The 27644-nt window shown below is 40.3% G+C and overlaps 3 protein-coding genes across 4 annotated transcripts in view; 2 read left to right on the plus strand and 1 right to left on the minus strand.

Moving 5' to 3' along the window:
* Positions 1–14394, plus strand: part of kmt2bb (lysine (K)-specific methyltransferase 2Bb) — a 28753-nt gene extending 14359 nt beyond the window's left edge. For both annotated transcript variants that reach the window (XM_085422645.1, XM_085422647.1), the window contains exons 19-36: positions 549–659; positions 790–866; positions 2294–2508; positions 2595–2698; positions 2827–2964; positions 3103–3261; positions 3387–3504; positions 3611–3689; positions 3796–3956; positions 4064–4222; positions 4319–7352; positions 8126–8226; positions 8393–8527; positions 8631–8883; positions 9408–9515; positions 9744–9827; positions 12178–12307; positions 12426–14394. In XM_085422645.1, the coding sequence (XP_085278771.1) occupies positions 549–659; positions 790–866; positions 2294–2508; positions 2595–2698; positions 2827–2964; positions 3103–3261; positions 3387–3504; positions 3611–3689; positions 3796–3956; positions 4064–4222; positions 4319–7352; positions 8126–8226; positions 8393–8527; positions 8631–8883; positions 9408–9515; positions 9744–9827; positions 12178–12307; positions 12426–12701 (5442 nt within the window). In that variant the 3' untranslated portion in view covers positions 12702–14394. The remainder of the gene's footprint in view (positions 1–548; positions 660–789; positions 867–2293; positions 2509–2594; positions 2699–2826; positions 2965–3102; positions 3262–3386; positions 3505–3610; positions 3690–3795; positions 3957–4063; positions 4223–4318; positions 7353–8125; positions 8227–8392; positions 8528–8630; positions 8884–9407; positions 9516–9743; positions 9828–12177; positions 12308–12425) is intronic.
* A 386-nt stretch (positions 14395–14780) lies between these two features.
* Positions 14781–17776, minus strand: igflr1 (IGF-like family receptor 1). The gene is made up of 7 exons (XM_085422649.1): positions 17300–17776; positions 17034–17232; positions 16782–16809; positions 16498–16573; positions 16326–16406; positions 15988–16080; positions 14781–15812 (listed from the first exon to the last, which is right to left on the minus strand). Exons 1-7 carry the CDS (start codon positions 17400–17402, stop codon positions 15487–15489), a joined length of 906 nt encoding a protein of 301 aa, XP_085278775.1. The 5' UTR covers positions 17403–17776; the 3' UTR covers positions 14781–15486.
* Positions 17777–22303: 4527 nt separating this feature from the next.
* kcnj20 (potassium inwardly rectifying channel subfamily J member 20) lies at positions 22304–27023 on the plus strand. The gene is made up of 2 exons (XM_085422648.1): positions 22304–23228; positions 25988–27023. The coding sequence occupies exons 1-2, from the start codon at positions 22319–22321 to the stop codon at positions 26350–26352; spliced, it is 1275 nt and encodes a 424-aa protein (XP_085278774.1). The 5' UTR covers positions 22304–22318; the 3' UTR covers positions 26353–27023.
* Positions 27024–27644: the final 621 nt, after the last annotated feature.

The raw sequence follows: 27644 nt of genomic DNA on the forward strand, positions 1-27644 counted from the left end.
TTCACCTTTCGGTCTCGCTGTTTGGCAGATTTTTTTGGTGCAATTTTGCATGCTTTTTTTTGTGTTTGTTTGTTTTTTACAGCGCATTGTGTTCTGCGTTCTGATTGGCTGTAGACTATTGTCAATCACTATCGTGCCGTGTGTCATCCTGTAATGTCGATGAAACGTTTTGCACCATCAAAGGAAACCGCAGGTGCCTTTGGTTTTATTCTGTAATACTGGACTTTTTTTTCTACAAAGGATTGAACTTTGAGGGTGTTTAAACAAGAGAGATAAGTGTAAAATGTTCAAGCCTGTCAGAGAAAAGTGTATAAAGTGTGTAGTCACGGCATTTAAAGCCATAAAACATCTATAATAATTGTAAAACATAAAGTTGACTACTTTGTGGATTTCACATATCGGTTATGGTTATTTTTAGAACGTAACTACCGCGATAAACGAGGGACTACTGTAGTTACATTCTTTTGTTGGAAATGCAGCTGCCCTATCAGCACAAGATTGAACATCTCAAGGACACCAAAATATTTTTTCTTTCTTTTTTTTAATAGAAAATGTTCCATGAGGATGTGGTCCAGGTGGTGCGAAAGAGGCTAGAGCAAGAAGAAGATCTTCCAGAGGAGCGGAGACCTACTGCCTTGGCACGATCCTACTACTTAAAGGTGCTGTATGGCTGAAAACACAAAGTCTCCTGAAGTTATGCATGATTGGCTTTAAGCATGATTTATCTTTTTGTTTGTTTGTTTTCAGTTTTATAACATTTATAATTATTGAGTGATTTTTCTCTTTTAGCTGCTCGAGGAGGTATTTAATTGGTTCAACAGCCAAGACCCAAAGGTGTGGGACCCTTGTACCAAAGACTTGCCAGTGTGAGTATTACATTTTTAACATTTTATAAGTTTAAGAAATACTCCATTAAAGTTATGTACCTAGATAGTGTTGAAGTACACCGATTTCACTGATTATTTTAATGGTAGTGATCAGGCGGAGACTCTTACTTCCAAAATCAGACATCTTTTTATTTGCGCTTTACAATAAAATACAGATGCATCCGGAGACCTAGCCTACTTCCGCTACGTCTAGCGAGGTCTGGCTCACAACTGGAAATCAACACAATCTTATGGGTTCGGTGTCCCGCCCATTGTACCATCCCCTTCAGCTGTCCTGCCTTCCCCACCTCAGCACTACAAACAAAATCCTAAATTTACACGTAGCTCTCTAATCTTCGCTACCTACAGTGAAAATATAAAAACACGAGTCCATAATCACATTTCCCTCAAGCACCCCTTTTCACAATAGATACAACAGAAATGAGCACATCTGTGTGAAGCATCACTATAACTAACTATAAAATTAGCTAAAGTCATGTCTCCTTACAGTAAAATACAAAACAAAAAACAAACAGTTTAGATTTACTATATTAGAAGTACAGACTTCACTGTTGATTAGATATTATTAATCCCTCGGATGGGTTCCTCCGGGAAATTCAGTTTCCGGTAGCACTGCACCAACAGAGGTTGCAGAATATGAGCAGAAATATACCATATATACACATATATAAATACAGAGACCTATATAAATACAGAGTATATAATAGGGATAAATAGGAATAGGAATACCAGGGAATTGCACATTTCAACTATTGTGAATAGGAATGTAGGAATATCCTACAACCACTGAGGGGTTTTTTTTAACCAAAACTGAAATCTTTGATTTTTTTTTTTTTAATCAATATGTCCACCTTTCTTTGATGGCATACTTTGTCAGCATCTTCACTGCTAGTGTTGCACACCAGAAAGACAATCTGTCTTTGGTCAGAAAATATGTCTCTACTCGGGCGGTGCTCTTGGCTAGAGATGGTGCATTTTTCTTTCTTTCTTCATAAAATGATCCAAACGTCTTCTGTTAGATTCATGTCAAGTGATTGGATCATAGTCTTTCAGTTCTTTTACATGTATGTCCAACCCTGTGAAATGTCTGGTGTTCATTTAATAACTGTCTGGAAATCACAGCTCTGCTTAATTTTGTTTCAATGACAATAGGTTTTCTAACTTCATCGCTAGAGTATTTGCTTTAGTTTCTAATTTTGAGGCTTTATTATTAGTTTAAGCCTGCAGTTATTGAGATACAAGACATTATATAGAACTGTAAATATTTTAAGTGTTAAATATTTTTATCAAGTAGGTAAATTTATGTGGGTTTCTTCACTTCTGATGCATGCTGTATAATGAAAAGGGAAAGCACCATTCTGTTTTTGTGCTGCTTCAATTTTTGAACTTCTGAACTCTCTCTTCAGGGGGATGTTGTCCCAGGCTGTTCATCCTCCTACAACAGAGCATGTTTATGCTCAGTGGCAGGAGAGAGAGGATCTTTCATCTAGAACTCCACTGGGACTCCTGCAGGAAGACAATGGACAAAGCTTGGATATAAAGGAAGAAGAGGCTCTTTCTCCAATGTCTAGGGAATCTTCAAGCCTGAACCATTTTAAAAGCAGCAGACTCAAATTCAAAGGTGACGGATTTAGTTTATGAGAAAATGTTCTTTTTTTTCTGTTTTTTTCTCTTCCACTAAATATTTACTTTTGTGTGTTTACTTAGGAAAAAGAGGTCGGCTTTCAAAAGCTGATCTAGACACTGGATGGTCTAAAGATGATGAGAGACAGTGCTCTTTGTGTCAAAAATATGGAGACCTCAAATCGAATGTAAATAATTCCCAAAACATTAAAATTGAGTGGTTCACAGAAGAATGCAAACACAATTCACTTATTTTTGTAAATTCTCCATTCTCTTTGATTAATTTCATGTTGGATTGTGTTTTTTCCTTTCTCAGGAAGCAGGCAGGTTACTGTATTTGGGCCAGAATGAATGGGCTCATGTCAACTGCTGCCTGTGGTCTGCAGAAGTTTTTGAAGAGGACAATGGCTCTCTGCTGCATGTACACAGCGCTGTCACAAGGGGACGTTTGATGGTTAGTTGTTATCACCCTGATAAACTGAAAATTGCTTAAAATCTGTAGAGTTGAACCAGATCAGTCTTTTTATTGTAATTACGTTAACCCAAACTTTATTCTTCACTCTTCACTGTCATTAACCCCAATCGTCTTCAGCGATGTGAACGTTGCAATCAGTCGGGTGCCACTGTGGGCTGCTGTCTGACATCTTGTCAAAGCAACTACCACTTCATGTGCGCCCGCTCCCGTCAGTGTGTCTTCCAGGATGATAAAAAGGTCTACTGCTATAAACACCGACATCTCATCAGTGGCAGGGTAAATTCTCCTCTCCCACCTCGCCTCTTTCAGGATTTAAACAAGTTTGAAGTACATTTTTAAAAAAAGAAAAAAGAATATTTTTATTTAAACCCTAATTTTAGTTATGTACCTTTGTTTTACAGATGATAACTGGTCAGGAATTTGAAGTAAACCGCAGAGTGTATGTTGATTTTGAGGGGATCAGTCTCCGCAGAAAGTTCTTGACTGGGTTGGAGCCAGACCTTATCAACGTGATGATCGGTAAGCTGTTTTGTTTTAGTTGGTTGCTTGTTTGGGCCCTTAAAGGTGTTCATTAGAATCTGCTTTTGTTAAACTCAGAATTGGTCTCCACATTGTTACGGCACAGGTTCCCTACAGATTGAAAATCTAGGTGTGCTGACAGAACTTTCAGCGAACAAAGGAAAATTGTTTCCTGTTGGTTTTCAGTGAGTTGTATATTCTGCTTTTAACATTAATTATACTTGATAACACTTGATTATATAAAGAAATTATATTTGCAACATTGAATGAATTTCCCTCTTCCATAATAAGGTGTTCTCGGTGGTATTGGAGTACGGTTAACCCATTGCGGCGGTGCAAATACACATGTACAGTCCGAGAGGTCCGGCCAATTGTCCCAGAGAAGCCAGTTGAGGAGATGCCGAACCAGGGAGATAATCACACCATTGCTCACAGCCCCCGTCCAATACCTGGTGTGTTGATTTGTTTGTTTGTTTTGGGGGTTTTCTTTACTTCTGAAAACTAGATTGCCTTAACAAGTGATTCGCTGTATTCATAAATCATTTCTATCACTCTTCAGTATCAAAAACTCAAGACACTTATATATCAGAGTGCCACCCCACAATGGAGGAAACCTCGATTCCAGGTATCCACCCAAAGTCAGATCACGGTGCAAGGCCAAAGATTCCCCAACCCAGGAGACCAGCTGGAGGAATGTCAAGACCTCTGCCTTCCCCAGGTATGATAGAAATTGTAACCTGTTCTTATTTAGAAACATAATAAATAAGCCATCACAGAATGTAAATATAACTGATTATTTCTGTTTTCCTCTTAGGAGTAGCCCAGCCCCACCACATACTGACCATTAGTGATCTAGAAGAGACTCGAGGAGTTCGTCGCCACGGCCCACACTCACAGACAACAGGTCTGCGCAGTCACAGGTCCCCCCCTCCTCTGGGTCCTGTAACTGGACCAGTCACTCTCCGCACTGGAAAAAATTCCCTCCCTACCTCCCCCTTGTTCCCACTTGGTGCAACAGACAGCCTGATAAATTCTACGTCATCCCGCCCAGTTGGAAGTAGAGGTTCTTCCTCTGTACGATCCTCTGGGAATACAGCCCACTGTAACTCGTTATTCTTTCCCCAGTCTCCCTGGCAGGAAGGTGCTGGAAATTTTCCCTCTCAAAGTCTACCCTTCTCTTCACCTGTACAACATTTACCCAGAAGTCGACTGTCGTTTGATCTAAGCCAGTCGGACTCAGTCGAGGTGCCACACAACTTCTTAGCTTCACCAGAGCCAGAGGATGTCTCTCCAGCAAATGGTACATCACCCCAGGAGGACTTGGACCAACAGAAAGATGAAGAAGAGTTTCCCTACAGTTCATTCCACAAGGACCCCAACTTGAGTCTGGGCCAAGAGATGCGGACAGAACTTGAAATTGAAGAAACCCTCTTAAATGAGGGGGTGGCAATGAATTGTGGTGAGCAAATAGTGGTGGAAGGTGATGATCAAGAGGAATTTTGGGGAGCAGCCCAAGAAGTACAGAAGAAGAAGACCCTTGTTGCCAGTTTGCCACGGTCTGCAGCCTCAGCCAGGGATGACCTGGGTAACACATCCTCAGATGAAGATATGGAGCACTATTTTGACTTCTCTCGCACAATAGTCAGCTGCCCGGGATCAAAAGATCACTCGAAGTCTCCATCCTCGCCTTCCTCTCGACCTATGGCTCAACTGGATGGGGTAGATGACGGCACAGAGAGTGATGCAAGTATAGCAACCAGTGATGATGCTCAAAAAGTTAACAGTCAAACTCAGATACAAGCCAAAAAACTAAATGATAAAAATCTTCCTGACTTTGAAACCGCTAGCAGCACACAACCTTCCAAAGAATCATCTGATGATAAGCGAACAGATTCTTCTCCAGTCACGATTTCAGAAGCCACAAAAGATCCCGCTGATGGTTCAACCCAAGATGCACCTAAATCTTTTGATACCAGTCAAACCTCTGAAACCCCTTTAGTAAACCAAGAGCCCATGCTTTCTTCTCCAGTTGATAACATTCTGCCTAACCTAACTACAAATGTGCCTGAAATCCCATATTCAGAGGGGTTATTGCCAGGTTCCAGTTCAGGGTTGTCCTCTGAAACACCTCTTCTTCTTGAGAGATGTGACACTAACCCACAGTTCACCGAAATGCTTCCCGTGCTGCAAGACACACCACTTGAGACCCCCGAACCTTGTAAAGCCCTGAACTCATCACCTGACTGCAGCAGGTTTATATCACCAGCTGAGGGGGCTAGTGTGTTGATGAATGACTTATCATCTACTGCAACAGAGGCCCCAGTAGCAGGTTCTGCTGATAACAGTCAATGCTCTCTGTTGAGTCTTCTTCAGCCTTCCCCTTTAATGTCAACAGATGTACCAAACCCCTCTCAAGGACTAGTAGACCCTCTCCAGATGTATTCTTTGCCTACTTTCAGTCAGCCTCCCTTAACAAGTATTACATTGCAACCAGTGACCGCTGTACAAGAGTCAACAACTTTACCGTCCCTGGAACCTGCTAAACTGACAACTCTTAGTCCCGTTGGAGATATGACACAGACACTACTAAATGTCGTGCCTCAGAATGATCCAAGCTTATCAGCTACTGTTTCTCTACCGGTGTATGCCACACAAACACAGCCACTAGGCTCTACAGCTGTCAGCATTGTTTCCTCCTCTGCAGCAATATCGCCTCTGTCTGGACTGTCAACACACTGTTCAGCTGCTCCCACACAGGTACAAACCACCTCAGCTCCGATGATCCTAAATGGTTACAGTTCTTCTGTCCAGAAGGAAGCTACAGCTGGCCATACAATCTCCATCAATTTCGCTACACCCAGGCCAACTATCGAACCTCAGCAACCAGTGGTACCCCAGGCATTACCGGGTCATGCCATTCTTACTGTGAAGGAGGTGGGAGGTCCAAATGTAGACCCTACACCACATGTACTACTGGTGAACCGCCTTGGGCAGATCTTTGTGAAAAACCCTGAAAGCAACACTTTCCAGCTGCCTACTCCCAACTCCCCATCCTACAACTGTGTCACTCAGATTGCTAGCCTTTTGCAGAGCAACGCACTGTCAGCCACACTAGCTGCAGCTGGTAATATGACTGCACCACCATCTGTGGCCAATGTGACGACAGTACCTCCTCCACTAGTCACGCCTGCAGTTCAGAATCCATCTGCTGTCACACAGCTGCTCACACACAAAAACAATGACACAATGGTAATGTCCAATGTGAAGAAATCAAGAAAAACTTCAAAAACACCAAAAGATGAAACTGCTCCAGATTCAAGAAAACCAAAGAAGAAGAAGGATTCCAGCGCGTCAAAGAAATCTAAGTCCTCCACGGCCTCAGGGCAGCCTGCTCTGCCATCTGAGAATCCTCCCATGAGTCCTGCTGAAAGTGCCCAAGCAATTATTAATCAAGCAATGGCGAGTAACTACACCCCCAAGTGGAGTGGGCTTCGAACAATGAGCCCTTCCTCACTAGTTTTGCCACCCGGCCTGTTAATTGAACCAGATCCTCCAGAGTCACCCCGCTCTCCATCACCACAACCTAAACCAGTTCCCCCACCCCGCCCTCGCACCCATGTCCGCATGAAAAGAGTGTCTTCACTTTCAGACCGCATCGTCACAAAGAAATCTAAGGTTGACTTCCTGCAACCAGAGCCCGTCATCGAGGATGAGGAGCGTCGCAAACCAGCTTTTCCAAGCATCTCCAGCAGGGCCTCAGGAGTCCGAATCAAGACCCCCACAGTGAAAGGAGTACTGAACTTGGACGAGTTAAAAGAGGAGCATCTAAGTGATTCTGATAGCTCAGGGTAAGTTTTTACCTATCTGAATTCATTTTTTTAGCTGCCCTGCTGGTTATTGTGTCAGTGATCATTTAGGCTGACAAAAGAAAGAAAAATTCACGTAGTCAAGCAATTGGTGGCTATTGGCTATTGGTGGTATATGTTTCCATTACTCAACGAATTGATGTCTTTTCGATTTTTAAATACAGTCCACTTCAAAGAAGTTGGAACGTTGTGTAAAATGTAAATAAAGCATTTCAGTGACTTTTAAATTATTTCAGTCCATTGCTTAACTGAAAAAAAGTACAAAGGAGTCATGAAATGTTCATTGTTTTACACAGGCTCATTCTGAATTCTTTGCCACCAGCATGTTTGAAATATCTGGGACAGCAGTGAGTTTATCACTGTGCCGCGTCACCTGTTCTTTGAAGTAGCGTTTGGAAACTGAGACCACATTGCTGTAGTTTTGAAAGTGAAATGTTTTCACAATCTTGCTTGATACCGTATTTCAGCAGCCCAAAGACAAAACCTACAAATCCTGTATACCTTATGCAGTATTTTATTCAGCTTTAAAGGGTGCCTTCGTAGATGTGCAATTTACCCACGCAGTTAGTACTAATGAGGCCTTGTACTATCTCAAATTATGGCTTTCATGGAGTTTGTGGATAATAGGTCTGATGATTGTTCTTCTCTCTCATAGAAAAACAATGATTTTGCGTCAGAGAGCCTGAGAAACAAATATTTATGTATATGAAGTCATTTTTAAAAACAAAATAATTGTTTCCACTTGCTTTTCCCAGATCAGAGCCTTGGAGTTTCATGTCTGTGAGTGAACAAGGCAAACAGCAGGCCTGGGAACCAGTGGGACACAGCACACTGACTGACTGGAAGAAATATTCTGGTATTCTTGAGTTAAAACTGTGTAATTTCAAGAGTTTAAAAATACCAGCCACATTTAATATATCACTGATTAATGAATGGTACCTTTTCGCTTCTGCGTCCTTTAAATGTGTTGAATTGTTTAAGAACAATGTGAAAAAGGAGCTCTACGGATTGTGTTTTGTTAGGCGCTGCTTCTGCCTCAGATGACGAACCACCTCCATCTGATGATGTGGGATGTCCAACGAATAGAGACCAGCCACACTTACGATTCGAGATAACCAGCGATGACGGCTTTAGTGTAGAGGCAGACACCATTGAAGGTAAGGCCAGTGTTACATTTTAAAAAATTAGCATCGTAATGTTCTCGTTTTTTATGCTCATTGCTTTGTGCTAATCCCATCTAATTGTCAACTCTTCCTTCAGTGGCTTGGAAAGCAGTCACAGATGGGGTGCAGGAGGCTCGAGCAATTGCAAGGTTGAGGCCACTGACGTTTCAGTGGCTCAGCGGTCCCCGTATGCTGGGTCTGGTCCATGACGCATTAGTGTTCTTGCTGGAGCAGCTTGAAGGAGCTCACCGTTGCCAGCGCCATAGTTTCCGTTTCTTCAAACAGTTCAGCCAGGAGGATGATCTGCCCGTCAACCCCAGTGGCTGTGCCCGTTCGGAGCTTTACCTTAGGTATGTTTGCCCTTTAGCCTTTTTTCCGTTAGTACCTGCTTGTGACTTGAGGCAGTACAACTCGGCTTGACTCATTTTCCATTACAGTTAAGCAGCACCAATGTGCGTGGGGTTGTTATAGCAACACGCCCGGCCCTCCTGTGGCGTCATTTGTATGCAACACAAACGCTACAACAAAGATGGATGTCAAGGCGATGCAATTCCTGCTGCTCAGCCTGTGGCTTTTAATTAGACCACCATGGTGTTGTTTCTGTGCCATTTCCCTCATCGCCGGGTTTCAAAAATGGCGGTTTTGATTTTTGGAAGAAGAATCCAAACTCAGGGTACCAGTACTATCAATTAGGTGGGTGACAGTACCAGGTACTGGTACTGTCACTTCAATTGACAGTACTGGTACTGTCACCTCATGTAAAGCCACCCAGAGTAGGTACTAATGGAAAAGGGTTGTTGGATTCATCCTGGAGAGAGTGAGTCAGAAAGATATAACTCTTCTAGAACTAACAGCAGTTTATTTGCTCCAACAGGAAGTCTACATTTGATATGTTCAACTTCCTGGCTTCTCAGCACAGACAGCTTCCTGACATTGGGCCTTACGACGATGAGGAAGACGAGGTTCTTTTGAAGTCCACGAGGTCAGGCTTTAGTTTATATTTCCTGGATTGTAATGCCATATTAGGACTTTCAAACCGCTTTTCTCTGAAATATGTTGTGCAGCTTCATATTGTAACTGCACACCACTTTTTTTTCAAAACTAAAATATACTTTTTCATAAATATATTGACTATTGTCATTTTTTTTAGTATGTTGCAAAACAGTGGTGTTGAAGTTTTGGGTCAATTAATTTCTGCTCCCTTTATCAGACGAGCCACCAGTTTGGAGTTGCCCATGGCCATGCGCTTCAGACATCTGAAAAAGACTTCCAAGGAGGCAGTAGGAGTGTACAGGCGAGTTACATTTGCAATTCATCATTGCTACATGAAATAGTAAAATGCATTGCTATACGATGCTTAAAATACTCAGTTGACAACATCATCGTTTTAAGGCTTTTAAAGTTCATAGCCTTGGCTGCAAAAGCCACAAATATTTAAAAAAAACCTCAGAATTGGTTTCACTTCTTAATCTTAATGCCAGCATGGCATTTAAGTTCCTGTTGCATGTAATGAACTCAGAGCTCTAACTGTGTCATCTTCCATCTCTTTAAAACCAACACAGGATATGACTTGTCTCTCTTTGGAATCTTTTATCATTTTCACACTTTGGTTTGATTCCAAAGAATTGCCTATTTATAAGATTAACAGAGAAAACCAAAGCATTCCCTGTCAAGAGCAGCGTGAGCAGGAGGATTCAAAACTGAAAAAAGCATCCTTCAGTGATGTTCAATGAATATTCAGCATTGAAGTCCAGTTTGTTTTATTTTGTTCCAGTATGGATGACTCTTTAAAACATTTTCTGTTCAGTTTACCTGTCTAAGTTTAATATGTATGACTATTTTTTACAGTGTAGTATAGAATTGTATCTGTGATCATGTTAATGGAAAAACAAGTTGGAGAAAACATTTTAGCCTTTAGCTCTACCAGAGGTTTCTGTATATTAAAAAGGAGTTTTTCTTTCCCCCTGTCACCAAGTGGGGTTTCCTCTCTATTATTGTAGGGTCTTTTCCTTACAATATAAAGCTCTTACCATCCTGTGGTGATGAGAACCACATGACTTAAATGGCATTAGCTTTCATAAAACAAGGGTGATACATAGATAGTCATTTGAATGCAAGTAACAGCTCTTTGGCAGTAATGTGTCATTATTGCTAGCCAGACAACAGAGTCACACAAAACCATTATTCCACACAATGAATCATAGCTAGCATACATGCACAACAATTCTGCTTTTGCTAACAGCTGTTCAAACATCTGTTTCATGTTAATCCTAGTGAGGCTGAAGAAAAAGCAGCCGTTGGGAAATGAAACAGTGCCTTGGCCAGACATTACGGAGACAGCCTGTTCAACGAGAGCTTTTTTAAAAAACTACAAAAACATTCCCACTCTTTGTTTATACTTTGGCCGCATTTAACACGTTTTGCAAGTACTTCTGCAAGACATTGGCTGCACTGTGACCTCACTCAATTTCTAAGAAAGAAGGTCTTGTTAAACAGAAAACTTTTTTTTCACTGCACAATACAGCTTTGTCACTCTGTAATGTCACTGCTACCCAGGAAGCACAAAAGGAGAAGTGGTGGGGGTGGGGGCAATCCTGAGAAAAGTGTCAAAATCTAGTGACAAAGAGCATGTAGGGTAGAGCAGGGCGATATGACCAAAAATATTTATCACGATATACATTAGAAAATTTGCGATAACAATAACATATCCTCAGCATAACCATGTATAATATCCACAGAGGTTATACACACACAATACGGTAATATTATGTTAAAGCACAGTACGTATCACTCCACGAGGCTCCTGACTATGATAGCCGTAATGCTCCGACAATCCATCAAGCGGTGCGGATTCGTAGCTCAGCAAAGTCGTACTAAAACATTTGATAGATTTTCGAGCGCCGTGTAGCACATAAAATCGTTTCGAGGTCAGTAAACACAACCAGAATTCATACATAAGGCACACGGGGTTATAAGGGGCACTGTTGATTTTTAGAAAGATCAAAGGATTGATTTTAAGTGTACCGTATTTTCCAAAAATATGGGATTTTTTTGGGAATCAAACGAAGTGTGGAAATGATAAGATTCCAAAGAGAGACAAGTCATATCCTGTGTTGGTTTTAAAGAGACACACGATGAAACAATTAGATGTCTGAGTTCATCACATGCAACAGGAACTTGCCTCCGGTGCATCCACTGGAGTTTGAATTTGTGTGAATGTTAGATAGAAAGTACTTAAGTAGACAAAGCATAGAGAAAAGTGCTTGTAAGAATGTATGTGAATTGGTGAATGAGGCACATAATGTGCTTTGAGTGCTTGAGTAGCAAAAGCTATATAAGAGCTGGTCCATTTACCATTTATATTAAAATAAGACAAAAAAAACCCCCAATAAAATGAAAAAACATCAAAGTGGCTGAATTTGGGTATATATTTTGGGTATAGCCCTAGCTCCTGTATTTACCATGTTAGTGCTTGTGTGCCAACATTCATGCAAAGGTAAAAGATTGTAAACTAAAAAAGGGGACACATTAAAGTTTGGCCTGTATCAGCAATATAATATACAAATGTGTTATTGTATAGATTTTTTTTAAATATCTTCCTATTGCTTTACAATCAGTTTTCATCTTGATAACACTTCCTGTAGGTCTGCTATCCACGGCCGTGGTCTTTTCTGCAAGAGGAACATTGAAGCAGGAGAGATGGTTATCGAATACGCGGGCATCGTCATTCGCTCCGTGCTCACTGATAAAAGGGAGAAGTACTATGATGGGAAGGTTTGTGCATCTTCATCATTGTCATTCTAGTTTTGGTCAGGTATTTCATAGCAACTGGCGGTTCATGCTGAGAGATTTCATGAAAAACACCAACAGGTTTCATTTCTGCTCCCTGCAGGGTATCGGTTGTTACATGTTCCGCATCGATGACTTCGACGTAGTGGATGCGACTATGCATGGCAACGCGGCGAGGTTTATCAACCACTCATGTGAACCTAACTGCTACTCTCGAGTGATCAACGTGGAAGGTCGGAAGCACATCGTCATCTTCGCTCTTAGGAAAATCTACAGGGGGGAGGAGCTCACCTACGACTACAAGTTCCCCATCGAAGACGCCAGCAACAAACTCAACTGTAACTGTGGGGCCCGGAGATGTCGTCGTTTCCTCAACTAAGAAATCTCTTGGATACAAAAAGGGGGAGGATCCTGTTTACTAGTAAGCCTTAAATTGTGGTGACACTGGATTGGGGCTTGAGGAGGCTGCGGTCAGTCTGCCCAGCAGGGGGATTAAGCCACTATGAGACTGGCCAGAAACATGGCTAGTGAGAAGTGAGGACATTTTTTGTTTTTTTTTTGTTTTTTTGGGGGGGGGTCAAGCGGAAGAGGATGAGAACCAGCACAAAAAACAAACTTTGCAGAGTTTCTTGCCTCACAGTGTACTAAAAGGTATGGCTCCCCGAATAATGTAATTGCAGCTGTAATTAAATCAGAGGAAGTAGTTTTGGGTGCTCGTGACAACTGGAGATTTCAAAGTGTGGAGAGTTTCTGGATTTGAGCAGATAACCTCAGATCAAGCCTTATCTGTCACATTACATTACAGCTCCATCCCTGTAGTTGTGAAGTCAGTTCTCAAGCCATACATCACCCAGACCTTTATTTGTACGATTCAGTACTTCTTATGTTAACGCTTTCCCTTTTTTTTTCCTTTTTCTGTCTTTTTTGTGAATAACAGAAAATCAAAACAAAAACATGGTGCTAAGCTTTTTAAAAGCTTTGTCTTTAGTTGGACTAAGATGTCTTGCGAATCAGGAATTGTTTAGCTCTTTCTTTACCCTGCTGAGATCTTAAATTTATGCACTCTTATAAGTCCTCCTGTTGTTATCTGTAAAATCTCACATTCAAAACCTGCTATTCGTCACCCACTTTCTTCCTGTCTTGAGTGTAAAATTAGTGTCTGGTTTCAGAGCAGAAAAACAGTGTCATAGAAACGTCCTCTTGGTATTTTTTTTTTCTTTCTTTCTTTGGTTGTTTTTTTTTTCATGTAAAGTGTATGTAGCAAAACACTACCCAAGCCAAAATTGAAGATTTCCTTCCTTTTTCTTTCTTTCTTTCTTTTTTTAAAAATATATATATTTTAATACTCTCACGGCAGATGCTCATCGTTACCTATTGCAATAAGACTTTGCTGCCCTGCAGTTGCACATAATTACCCATCAAACATCCAAATTATCTTCATCTTCGTGAAATCTTCTGCAGTTTCTCTTGATCAGGGAGGGCACTGGTGTAAGGCATTGCTACTGAGCATGTACATTGAGCTCCTGCACCGCGATGGTCGAGAAGACAGTGTAGGTGCGTGACTTTTCTAGGTATTGCTGCCTTTAAAATAATGATTGTTGTAGGTGGATGTTCAGTGGTGTCATTGGTGAGGCTAATTGAATTCACACACTGTTCAAATTGGTAGTTATATTTATTCATGTTTTGATTTCTATTTTAAATGGTTAAAGGTTGTGCTTTGTATAAATTGGTGGCGGTCTAGTGAACCCCCCCTTCCCCTTTCCCCTTTCCCATATGTATGCTTTGTTTACACATCATGTCTTTTGTTTCACTAACTTACTTGAATTTTTTTTCTCTCTTTGGGGCAGTTGTGGTGTGCGATTAAGCCTTTATGACAGATTGTTCTAAAGCAGGTATTTTTAAAGAATCTTTATTTTATTTTACTTTTATTTTTTTTTATGTAGATTACTGATGGTCTTAGAATCAGCCACAGGAGTAAAGTGAGCACTGTTTGCCTACTCAAGCCCATAATTATGTTTTCCAAAATTATGTCATGTTTTGTCTTTTATCACCCACCCACCCCTCCCCCCACCTTGCATGTCCAATCACTGGGATGGAGCCCAGGTTAACTTGTGTCAATCACCTAGCTGATAACAAGAGCAGAGTCACTCCCAACTCCTTGCAAGGATTCTACCTCAGCTGTTTAGACAGATGTTTGGGAATACTGATGCAAAAAGAGAGGATGATGATTTAAAAAAAATAGCTTGGTTTTAATATCCAGGTGTGTGTGTGTGTGTGTGTGTGTATTTGGAAATGTTTGTCATTTCTATGTATGTGTGCGTGCGTGCGTGCCATGAAGGATGCAAGGCACTAGTCAAAACCTGAAGTTATCATGACCATCTCGCCCAGAATCTGTTAAGAAAGCTGTATGTTCTATATACACATATATATAAATATACATATAAATATATATATAGTAGGGTTATTTTAACGTAAGTGTAAAAGACATCAAAATGAGAAAATATGTGCTCTTTAAATTTACGTCTTTGTTACCATGTACAAATAAACCCTGAGTTTGTAAATATTTGTATACATATTTCTAAACCTGTTTAATTTTTCTATGCACTTTTTTTATTTATAATGTTATTTGCTTAATAAAGATGTTAAGATGTTTGATGAAATGACTGAGTGAATGATTTTATTTGCATAGGTCAATAGTATTATAAAGGCAACAACAATTGGAAACAGATTAACATTTAAAAAAAAATTACTCATTTGTTCTATTTTGACAAGAATACTGTCGCGGTAAATATGATGGTGGGGAAAACAGGAACTGTGGAATGTTGGTTGAGTTCACTGGAGGAAAAGGCATCTCGTTAGCTGGATGGGTAAAGATAAAGCCTGGCTAAAATTCTGATTCTGTGCTTTGTCCTTCATGCACGTGTTAAGCAGTTTATATGGGATACAGCAGTCGAGGTTAAATGTTTTCCAGGAGGTAGGTAATAATACATTAATTATTCAAACGTAATAACAAATGAAGCTGCAAATATGGAAGAAGCTATTTAATTTTTTATGGAATGCTTGACTTCCCCCGTCATCAACTTGGACGCATAAGGCATGCCTTTTATCGCTCCGCTTCTCTCCGTGCTCGTAGCAGCCTTTTTGGGAGTCGGGCTAAACAGTCGCTACACTTCAGTCTTATTTGTTTTAAGTTTTGCAAGAGCAGCTATGGCGTCATTACGCTCCATTTGTTTGAGCAGTTTAGCCAGGTGCCCTACAGTCCAGTCGGGGTTCTTGCAGGTCACCCCCTCCAGCACAGCTTTTAGGGGGCTTTTGCTGTCCTTCATAGAGTAGGTGTAAGTAATCCAGGTGGAGGGGAAGGCGCAGTGCGACGCCAGATGTTTTGTGCTCTTTCTTACATGGCTCTCTGGATCCAGCAAAATCACCAGCTCTTCCAAAACATCCAAGTTGTCCAGCACGGTCTGTAGAGGTGCAGACAGGATGTCTGCACCTGCATTTTGAAAGGGGAAAAAGAGCATCAATGAATGATGTCAGTAGGTTAATGAAACAGACTTTCATTCGTCAACAGGAACACAAAATGGCAGTTTCCGCCCACTTTTATCCCTCACTAGACAGTGGTTTGGATAGGCGTTGTATATTTTGAGATAACATTAAGTTCGACTCACAAAGTATGTCCTCTACTTCACTGCCATTAGATGAACCTGTCAGGGGGGCGAATCCGTCATTTATATATGAGGGTTGCCTGCAAAAAGCCTTTGCTGTTTACATAAGGCAGAGGAGAGAGTGTGTCAGAATCATATTCACCAGCTTGAAGCTAGAGGGTATTTTAAAGTTATTTTAAAATAACCCTACTATATTGGTTGTAAAATTACATTCTGTAACATTTTATGGCAACTTCTCTTTATAAACCCAGTGGTCAGCTTTTATGTCGTTTCTTAAGTTCCCAAGACCTTGATGTGTGCACATTTGTTTATCTTCGATCGTCTAGTTTCGGTATACATACCTCTTTTCCGTTTAAGACCAAACACATAAGCAGACAAGGCAACGAGCACAATGGAAATTAAAATGGCTAATGGTACTGCCCCTGCAGACACAGGAAAAAGTCAAGGTTACATTTAAATGTAACTGTCAAGAAAGGTGTCTCAGGTGTACAGTGAAGTGCACGCGTAACTTACAGGCTGCCCTTGACACATTGTGAGAACGTGATGGTGGTGAGGTTGGTGTCAAGTTAGGTCCTTGATATGCCAGAGTCTGGAATGAAAACAGAATGGATGTTTTGGCTGTTGCTGATGAGGAAGAAACTCCTTCTTAACCAGCTCTCCACAAATATCTTCTGTTGCTTCTTTCTGTTGTGTTTCATATTTTTAGTACCACTACTGCCACAGACAGGCAACCCCTATATATTTATTTATTACTGGTAAAATTTACAATTTACACTAAATGCAAAAAGCCTACTCACTGTGACAGGGAAATCTGTTGTCGGGATTCTGCAGAAAAACAGAAAAGGGGTGGGGAGGAATGAAAGTCTGTAGATAAAACAGCGAGAGTTTTAAGAGGAAAGCGCTCTTATTGTGCCTGCTTATTAAGCCGTAAAAGAGATAGTGAAACACACACACACACACTTTGATGAAAATCCCCTGCGGTTCAGAGAGACCATCACATCCCCTCAGCTGTTTACCTGTTTCTCACAGTGATGTGCTTGTTGTCTTACCTTTGCGTAACAGGCACCTTGCCGCAAACGGTGTCAGCTGTTGTGTTGCAAGGTCTCTCAGTCTGAAACGGACACAGGCTACAGAGTGTGCAGTGGAAGCTGCTGCCATTGTTAAAAGTGTTTGTCTTGCACGGTTTTGTTGGTGCCTCGTGTCGCCCTCCGTCATCATCAAACCCACAGTTGGGGGTAATTTCATGACCTACATGAATAATAATATAATATAATATAATATAATATAATATAATATAATATAATATTTGACCTACCTGGCTTTATAGGGGTTTTCGCACACGGGATGCATGTTTGTTGCGCCTTATCCCAGATGGTTGTTAGATCGTGGCATTTTACTGAGTGTCCAGTGTTACTCATCGTTACTGAACTGAGCTTTAGAGCAAAGATTCTGTCTCTATAACAGCCCCATAGCACCACCCCTTCTTCTACATAAGTGCGGTTAGAGTTCCGTAGTACATGTCATCGTTTCTTCTTTCTCGCTGACCCAAATGTTCTGATATGCTTTTGTTTGTTTGTTTGTTCTTTTAATGAAAGCTGGTCAAATGTTAGACCAGTTTAATATGCAAGCAAGGGACAAATCATACAAACTATTTCGGAGCGAAATCGAAATATTTAAACTCACTCCGTTATTGGGCTATAAAGTGACGGTGTAGAGCAAGCCTATTCAAATGGCGGCCCGCGGGCCAAATGCGGCCCAGAAGCAACCTGCGAGTGGCCCTGCCCGTGGTCCTGGCAGAAACACAGAGAAAACGCAAAAAATTAATTCATTAATTAATTTTAAAAAAATTAAAAATTCCTACAGCGTAGTGTAGACTGTGAATGCAACACTCCTAGTAGCCTAGCAATATTTAACCCACAATGCACCGTGATGTAAACATATTAAACAATCATCGTAATATATGATGCAACAACAGCATGTCTTTCTCACTCCAAAAGCGCAAAATTGACAATGAAAACTGTCGGTTTAACCCTGCCTGGACTGACAAATACTTATTCATTTTACCGAGTTTAATAATCTTACAACCGGAGTTGTACGACCATGGTGAGGGTCCTGTACAGCCCAAGAGAGAGCTGCAGCATCTTCCCTTCGTGTTTGCTTCTTGGCGAAGAAGAAAAGGCCTTTCACAGATTCTGAAACAGTGAAATACTGCATGCTGGCCGTGGTGGATGCGGTGAAAAGTGAGTGTGACATCTGCTATTAAAAACGTACCCCTGTAGGACAGTTCAAATATTCGTAGAGTTGAAGCTCTGGCGTCAGACGAGTTTGAAATGCTGTTAGATGACCTGAAGAAAACTGATGTAATGTCTATAGCAGGAGATCACAGACAGAACTGATAATGCACAGTTGTGCGTATATGTCCGTTTTTTGGATGGGAAATTGCTCGGCTTAGAGGGACACACAGCTGGCGAAATAATGTTTGAGAAGATTTAAGCTCTTTTTGAGGAAAATGGTCTGGATATGAAGCGTGTCTGTATACTTGTGACGGATGGGGCTCCATCCATGGCAGGAAAAGCGAGTGGTCAGCGAAATATTTATTTTAATTTGAAAAGGAATTATCAAAATGTTTTTTGTTATTATTATTATTATTATTTCAAATGTGCAAAAAATAGTTTAGTTATAGCTCCCTTTTTTTCAACGGACCTTTTGGTGTGCATTTGTGAGAGGTCACCAGATTTACAGGGGAAAAGGAATAAAAAAAAATACTTGTTTTTCAATACAGTTGTGTGGGTTTGAAATTGATCATGATCTGCTGCTTACTGGCTTCAAAAAAAAAAAAAAAAAAAATCTGGCCCAGATAAATTCCTCGGTTTGAAAATCTGGCCCAACTAACTTCGTAGTTGAATAGCCATGGTGTAGAGTTTAAAATGCCCTTACCCTTTACTGAGGCAAAGTAAAGGTAGGGGAGTTGTTTTCTTAGGGGGTCGCCTGTCTGCGTGTTTGCTTTGGAACCGATATCACGGATGCGCCTCCCTTCCTCCCTTTGTGAGACAAAGCAGGTGGTGTACTAATCTGACTGGAGTACCCTGGCCAGGGATGAGTCAGTGGGGAGAGAAAAAAAAAAACATTTTAAGGAATTTTTTATACAAGGTCAGATGACTTTCACAACTGCTGACAGCCAAATGACTACCTTTGTGTGTTGCAATGGTAAGTGACTTGTCACGGTGTGACATGTAACTCACTTGTGTGAGCAGTGGCGGTCCTAGCCTGTTTGGCGCCCCGGGCGAACACTCCCTCTGGCGCCCCCCCACACACACAAAACATATTAAGGATTGTACATTAACATAAAACTGTTGTCAGAACCATACTGAATTTCACCAGAGACACAAACACACATATGAAGAGAGTATGCATTGTATGCAAACGGCTACCAAACACCCATCATAATTCGTCATACAATGAGAACAGGACAAATCAACAATTGACACTGACTAATTAATATTAAAATCTGTAACATAATGTATTGTTTGGAGTTTAGTCTGTTACTGTTACTGTTTTTTACCATTTCTCTTTGGAGCAACTGTAACCCACATTATTTCCTTAGGGATTAATGAAGTATTCTGATTCTTTCAGGATACCTGCCATTATCCAATGACACATCTGCTTACCTGCATCTTTTGCTCGTTTCTCCTCCTCTTCTTTTCTCTTTTTTCTAAACTGAGCACCTGGCTTTGAACTTTTCTTGTCCATCTTCCATTGATTTTAATTTTGCACTCCAGTATGAACACAAATCCCCCAACTCGAGGATCACCACAACATAACCTAATAGACCTACACCTAGTTCACAGATTCACTTTCTCTAGGGTGCATTTCTGGGATTTCACACAAGCCAGGATTCAGATCATGAATACATAATGGGCTTGGATTTACATCATTATGAATGAAATGTGCTCTATCTGGAAGCAGCCGGCCTCCCTCCCCTGTCGACAGGTTGTGTGTGAGATCATCAAACTGTAAATTATAAATTTTAAATTGTTATTGATCCCTTTACCCCGAGTCCTAAAGTGTGTATTTATTTTCTTACTCTTCTTATATTTGTTGTTTGTTTACTTGCACTGCTGTAACTGGAGCCTCGTCGTCTCGTCTCTCTATATACTGGACTGTATGTAGCGGAGATGACAATAAAGTTTACTTTGACTTCAGCAGCGCGCAGGGGCACCGAGGGCTCTCGCGCTCACTTTTCGCGTATAGAATTTCGAAAAAACATCGGTGCAAATTATAAGTCTGTCTCATAAGGTCTCGTGTTTTCGTGTTTGTTGGTTTGTTTTTATTTTGTTTTATTTTTTGAGTTGGTTATTAGATGCTGCTCCAGCCAGCCACAGAATCCCCCGCCGCCCTGGTAACTTAATATATATAATATATATATAACTTAATATATATATATTAAGTTATATATAAAGGAGGTCACATAGGCCTATAGGCCTATGTGACCTCCGGCACATTTCCAAACTTTCTGTCGCGTTAGTCATTTTTAGATTTTTAGCCTTTTTAGGATTATTTGAACTAGACAGTAGCTGAGTCCACTCTACCCTACTCTGCAGAAGGCTGAGACAGCATGATTAGGCTTAGTCCAGCTTATCTAGCTAATGCTTTCTGTTTGAGTGTGTTTTGCTCGTCAGTGTTCCTTTTTTTTCTTTAGAAACATTGCTTTAAAGGGAAATGCTTTGAATCTGGCCGCCACAGAGTGACTCAGAGAATAGCTCATTCTGGAAGTAAGCACTGGATTAATTTACTCTGTGAGTCATCCAGAAATACCTCGGAATTTTATTGCCAGTCACGATGGTGCTAGCAAGAATAATAGTGTTAACTCTATTATTGCATGTTTAAAAGTTCAAACCCTGTTGAAAATCTGGTCTTTTGTTCTAGTATTTACAATCAATGGGAAGACTTTGCACTCGATCACAATTATCTGCTGCAAGTGTTTTTTGCTTTTGGATTTCTTTGATGTGATCTACTGGAAGAAAAGACTATAATCTGAAGAGGACATGCTGTCCTGGCTCCAAGTTAACATAAATTAGTAGGGTAGCCATGGGACCTCCCACAACCACCCAGAATGAGACGAGGGGACGGCGAACATCTATGCCCTGTCAACGGAAATCTGTCATGGTTGTCCATTCCACACCTTCGGGGGACGAGGTTAGGTGCAAGAGTTATTCAATAAATTTAAGACAGTGAGTTTTGTTTTCCAAACTTTTTCCCCCCCAAATGTCTTTGTAAAGTCAAACCTGAAAGTTTTGTGATAAAAAAAATCTTACAAGTTGGTCACACACAGTCTTTTCCAGTCTGCCCTTGTGTGATAATATTATGAATGTGACATTTTTCCGAGCACTTACTCCCAGAACAAAATAGTCTTTGACCAATCAACCGTATTCTTATTTTGACTAAGTCCTGATGTGGCCTTTCCAATGATGTCTCATGTGTTTGGGTGGTCTCTTTTAGCCCCAGTGAGGCAGGGAATCACAAAAGTTAGTTAAACTGAAAGTTTTTTCTCAGTTCTCAGGAGACCATATTTACATTATCCCTGTACTTGTGGGCTGTATTACGAAGTACTGATTTAATAGGGTGATTCATATTTTGATTTCCAAAAAAAAGGACACTTGGCCCAGTCATGAAGAACTTTAATAATACTGTTTGCTTAAAGAAAACGTTAACATATTTAAACAATGCCTTCTCTGTGCGGTTAATGAATGGTGAAATAAAAAATGTCATGTAAGCTTTTAGTCAACAAAAGTCACTAAAAGCTAAGTCAACAAGTTCAAAAAAATGTTTGCTCCCCCAAGATTTACCATGTAGCTGCTTTTCCTCCTGTGTTTTTCCCACCATTCAGCCATGACCTAATTTAGCCTCAGTGAAGCTGGAGTCTATCCCAGTGAACTGAAATGACCTTCATGAATTTGCAAGCACACTAAAAATGCACTTTTCTTTCCCCTTCCAGCCAGATACAGACATGATGCTTCCTCTCCCAGATATCATGCTAGGGACTTTTTCTGACCTTAAAACAGCAAGGCAACGCCACAAAAGCACAACAGACTTTCCTCACCAAAGCAACATTTCTTTGCTTCCCTCTTATACTCATTGTCTTATAGATAGAGAACAAGACCTCTTGCGTCGTTGCTCACTCGGGGAGACCAAGAGTCTTTCACGCTACCCTCGCCATGCCCTCAGCGTGCCTGAAATCGGCTGCATTAGTCCCCTTCATGTCATTACCCACAGTCCGCTCCACAGCACGTCGCTCTCACCGGCAAAAAGCAACATATCCAGCCCTGCTAGAGAGATGGAGAAGCTTGCAAAGGCCAGGAGTAAACTTCTAGAGAGTGAAAGTAACCAAACCCCTACCATCACTCCAGAAACAAGAGAACAACTTCGCTATGTCGCCAAAGATGGAAAGTGCCGAGTCAACCTTTGTCATATTTCAGAAAGGGGCCGTTTCCTGTCTGATATCTTTACTTCTTTTGTGGACCTCCAGTACAGATGGTTCTTATTTGTCTTCATGATGTGCTACATTGTCACCTGGTTTTTCTTTGCTGTGCTCTACTTCTTGAATGCTTTCTTTAGAGGTGACCTAGAAAAGGAGAAGCCACTCACCACCCCTGAAGAAAACCTCATAGACCACGCACCCTGCTATTTGGGTGTAGATGATTTTATCTCTGCTCTTCTTTTCTCAGTGGAGACACAGCACACCATTGGTTATGTATCAATGGTGTCTCCCAGCACAGTGTCTCCCAGCTGCCACGAGGGTGTGGTGCTGGTCATGACGCAATGCATTGTTGGGTCCATGATAGATGCTCTCATGGTAGGCTGCACGTTTGTTAAAATATCCCGACCCAAGAAGCAAGCGGAGACACTTCTTTTTAGTCGCACTTGTGTCATTGCTAACCGGGATGACCAGCTCTGCTTGATGTTCCGCCTGGGAGACCTCAGAGAAAGTCACATGGTGGACGCAAAGGTTCGTGCAAAGTTAATCAAGTCCCGGCAAACAGCAGAGGGAGAGTTCTTGCCTCTCGAGCAGACAGAGATTAACCTTGGTTATGAAACTGGCTCAGACCGACTTTTCCTGGTGGAGCCTCAAGTCATTCGGCACAATATTGACTGCGACAGTCCGCTGTGGGAGCTGGGTCCAGAGCAACTCAGAAGACAGCAGTTTGAGATCATCGTTATTTTAGAAGGAATTGTTGAGGCCACAGGTGAGTAATTGACATTCAAAAAGAAACTACTCGTACCTCCAAAAGTCTCATTTTAATATAAAACAACTGCAAAAAACTTTACTTTGACTTTGTTTTTGAGAATAAGATGGGTTTTTTTTGCAAGAATGTCATAGGAGGTGAGAGAAAGCATGTTCAGTGAGAGGAAGCATGGGATTTCCACATAAAAGCTGTGCAAGTACAGAGAAATGATTAAAACTCCATCCAGAGCAACCCTCTCAATCTGAGGCTGCAGTGCTAACCATTTACCCCTGCACTGCCAGTTAGTAGCCTCATTAATAATAGTTTTCAAGAATTAGGAAACTGGGATGCAATATTCTCTCAGTCATTGATTTTTTCCCTTCACTGTAGGGCTACAGAAGAAGGATTTTTTTTTGTGGACCAGACATTTAATGATTGCCAAAAAAAACCACACCTGAAAAAATCTCACCCACCACTTTTTCTGGAAGAGGGCTTGGTAAAATTCTGTAATACTTGAACTTGGCTATAACTAAGGTTTATGCTCATTATTTACAGCTGTTGACTACACCCAACCCCATGGTTCTCATGCAGTCATTACAGTTCAGTTTTACCCTGCTCTTTTGCTGTGTATTCACATACTGTGTGCACTCTTTGACACACAGAAACCTTGGATACCCCTACGATTTTGCAGACATAGCCTAGAATGTTGCTGCAGAAACTTCAGGGGCCCATGTGAGGGTTATTTGCGATAGTGTTCGTTTCCTCCTCCTCTGGAAGTTAAACACTTGCAGATGTTTCTTATTCTTTGTTTACTGTTTCTCCACAAAAATGTCCTTGGTGCTGGCTGCACAGTTGTTATTGAATGTGGATAATCAGGTCAAATAGATAAATGTTATAATGTTTAAAGAACTCTTCATTTGGGTCATGGTTTGCTGTGTATAAATGGTTAAGAGTTAGTAAGTATTAAGAAGGTTTATTTATAGGTTAAAAGGTTTTTAAAAAGCAATTTCCACTGAAACAGCAACAACAAGCTTTCCCTTATTTAATTTCCAGCCTTCTGAGCTGTAAAAGCACACCGAGGTTGAGTGTCACAAAAGATAACAGACTTTGATGAAGCATCTGATGAGTAAACTGTGCAATTCCCTAAAACTATGATTGTTTATCAAGAGCAAGTCTGTCTGCCAAGTTCTAAATCTTGGAATATTTATATTTATGAGAAGGCCAACAAGTCATTCAGTTTCCTGGGTAAATGATGGGAAAACTGTCTTTCCACAATGCAGTCAGAATGTAAATATTTAACAGCTTATTTGGCATCTTTTTGGTATGGAAAGCAGGAAAACAAACCTTGCAGAAGGTTTTTTATAGAAAAAAAAAAATCACATATCTACATCTGAGTTTCCTTTCCCATGTAGTGCTCAAGCTCAACTGCATCATTCTGAAACTATTAGAGTGGTGACAATATCTGGTATTGTCACCACAGATGTTTTTTAGGCTTTTTAAAAAACAAAAAACAAAAAAAGTTTTATTTCTATTGGTTTTTTTGAAACCCTTTTTTTTCTTCTTAATTTTAGACTTTCCGTTGTGGAAAAAAGTGAAAAATAACACACCAAAAACCCAAACTTCTGATACTGCTTTTTTTTGACGTGGTTCCTAAAGATTCTAGATAGTTTTCTTGCAGCAAATTATGACCTTGTGGTTTGTTTCATACATTCTTCAGCAACTGTGAAAAATAAAGTGCCCGCTCTTTTTATATACTAGTCCATAATAAAAATCAATCAATTAAGACGAATAACAACAGACACATATCACATGGTATCATGCTGTGTCATTGTTTATTTAACAAAAACTGAAGCAAAATCTAGAAGCAGTGTGTGAAAAATTGAAGCTAGGACTGCAGGTACGTGTTTAAACACAGCTCTTGCAGAGCTCAAGCACAACATTTCAAACATGTTAAGGTCCAGACAAAATAAGTTGCATAGTGAAGGGCCACTGCAATACTGTGGGGTTTTTTTTTCTATTCTGTTTCAGATTTGGCTGCTGGGCTTAACACCCTGATCTTCTTGCATTACCTAATATGGGTAAAGCTTTAGCTGTCAGACAGCTGGTACTATATTTTTCACCCACTACTTCTGCATTTTGGCTCATTTTTTGTCACATAAATAATGACACACTGCAATAAATCATCATATTTTCCTTTATTCTGGAAGGAATAGACCATTTTTCTAATTATAATGTGTCAAACCTTAGACTTGAAAGAAAGTGTGCTTTCTTTTTCACATGACTGTACAGTAGGTATTCAAACCTTTCAGTGATGCTATCTTTACAAGATAGCATCAAGTTCAAATAGAAACTGTTCTTCCGGCTAAAGTGTTTCCAATCTCAGTTTAAAAGAAAATATAATTTCTTATGGTGAAACTCTTTAGGAACAACAAACAAACTAAATAATTTGTACATAGATATTTCTAGTAAAATCAAAACCTTCCTTTTCCCCCCAATACTTTTGCTGTTGGAAATTGTTAATGTCAATGTCAAAATAAAGCTCAAGAATTAAAAAAAAATTATTGCAAAAAAAAAAAAAAAAAAAATCAGTATCACTCATCTAAATTTGGCCAGTTGATACTTTTAATGACAAGTTCCTACTTTCTTATTTTGGTAAGTTCGAATGGATTCAAACACACCAGAGACATCTTGTGGCAAATGATGCGTACTTCAGTTTAAGACGGTGATTTCACTTCACTTCAAAACTAACAGGCACTTCCATGTCATTATTTTAAACACAGGGATGATGTGCCAAGCCAAAACATCCTATATTGAAACAGAGATTGAGTGGGGCGCTCGCTTTGAACCATGCATGACGCTGGAGAAGGGCTCATTCAGAGTGGACCTGCGTCGGTTCCACACCACCTACAAGGTACCACTACCTAACTGCAGTGCCAGCCAGGCACACCAGCTAATGGCTCTGGCTGACTGCAAAGTCCAAAACCACAGAACCAGCCAAAACTGGGAAAGCTGGGCAGAGGGAATGACCGAAGAAGACAAAGACAAGCAACCATCCCATGGAGGATTCACTATTGCTAACATTCAGGAGGAGAGAGCATCAGAAGGCAATGAAAGTGAAGAGGGTACCGAAAAAAGCACGCCATAAGACATTTTAACTTTTTTAAAGCTGAATTGGTCATAAACACTTTCTCAGTATGAAGCTTTTTTTCTTTTTTTTAAAAGATGATACCAGCATTTCACTGTAGAAGAAGGGCAGGTGTAAATATACATAATAAATATTTTGAATTGACTATTTGCTAAACTTTATCCCAAAGTATTGTTGGCACACAGGTCCAGCTTTAAACTATAGCAATACACATAGAATTTTACAGCATAAATGCTTGCAGATTTACTATTCTTAGTAAAGTTGAAGTACCAGCAGATTCTTGATTTTAGTTGTTACCAAAATGTCTTTTTTCCTCGTCTATGGCATGTCCAAAACAAACCTGCGTTTAATCTCATGCAACTAAATAAATAGCAGCACTGTATTTCAGCATTGCAATGTTGTGTTAATCACTCCCTGTGGTTTCGGAGGAAAGGGCAAGAGCAGACCAATGTTCCCTCTAATTTTTCATGTGTCTGAGAGAACACACAAACTCCCTCAGCGGTCCCTTGGACCACTGTGAGCAAAATTAGACGTGTGCACTGTGCAAGTTACATGGTTTATTAAAATTACAGCATTTACATTTATGTTAGACTACTTTTAATTAACTGCTTATGAAAATTAAAAAAAAAAATCTTGTTCATGACCTTGTTATTGGAAGTAAAAATAACTTGAACTCCAATTTTTTTTAATTTTTAATAAAGCTCTGACTTGTATTATGAGTCTGTGGTCTGGGAGAGAGTCCTGTAACTCTCTGTCTGCAAAATACAGTATATAATGAGCAATGCTGGGCAATTAATTATATAGTTACTTCATCAAAAAAGTAACTGAGTAATTCAAACAAAGTTTTTTGCAGCTGTGTACCTAAAAATGCAGCCAAGGCGTTTTTTAAATAAACATTTCAAACTATTTACAGAACAATCAGATGTTCTGCATCAAATTGACCCTGTGCACGAGAAAATGCTAACTTCCTGGTTTGAGACCGGATGTGGGGTTATACATTTCCGGTAGCTTTACTTTGCGGTCAATCGCTACTGTGAAGATATACTCCAAAATCATGTCCAAAACTCGAAAACGGAAAGATCCACCGAAAACGGTGGGAACACTCACTACTGTTGTGTCATAAAAAATCTAATGATCAATTTTGACGTTTAAAGAGTTTAGATCGATCAGTTGTTTACATCACTCAACACAAGCAGAACTGCATTACTGCATGCAGAAGACACCTCGTCCACATTCAGAAGCACATCTCTGTATAGTGACTGGTCTTATGATTTAAACAGGCAAATGTTCAG

The sequence above is a fragment of the Rhamphochromis longiceps genome, linkage group LG11 (genome assembly GCF_057381845.1).
Source record: "Rhamphochromis longiceps isolate RC_006_pf linkage group LG11, R_longiceps_female_GT1.1, whole genome shotgun sequence".
NCBI classification, from domain to species: Eukaryota; Metazoa; Chordata; class Actinopteri; order Cichliformes; family Cichlidae; genus Rhamphochromis; species Rhamphochromis longiceps.

What these genes read in the sequence shown, in the direction of transcription:
- igflr1 (XM_085422649.1), bottom strand. Translation starts at nt 17,402, where the DNA reads ATGAGTAACACTGGACACTCAGTAAAATGCCACGATCTAACAACCATC. An exon ending in GAAAACCCCTATAAAGCCAG is followed by an intron (nt 17,233 to 17,299) that starts GTAGGTCAAATA and finishes TTATTCATGTAG; the next exon opens with GTCATGAAATTACCCCCAAC. An exon ending in TGGTCTTAAACGGAAAAGAG is followed by an intron (nt 16,081 to 16,325) that starts GTATGTATACCG and finishes TTATGTAAACAG; the next exon opens with CAAAGGCTTTTTGCAGGCAA.
- kcnj20 (XM_085422648.1), top strand. Translation starts at nt 22,319, where the DNA reads ATGGAGAAGCTTGCAAAGGCCAGGAGTAAACTTCTAGAGAGTGAAAGT. An exon ending in AGGAATTGTTGAGGCCACAG is followed by an intron (nt 23,229 to 25,987) that starts GTGAGTAATTGA and finishes TTTTAAACACAG; the next exon opens with GGATGATGTGCCAAGCCAAA.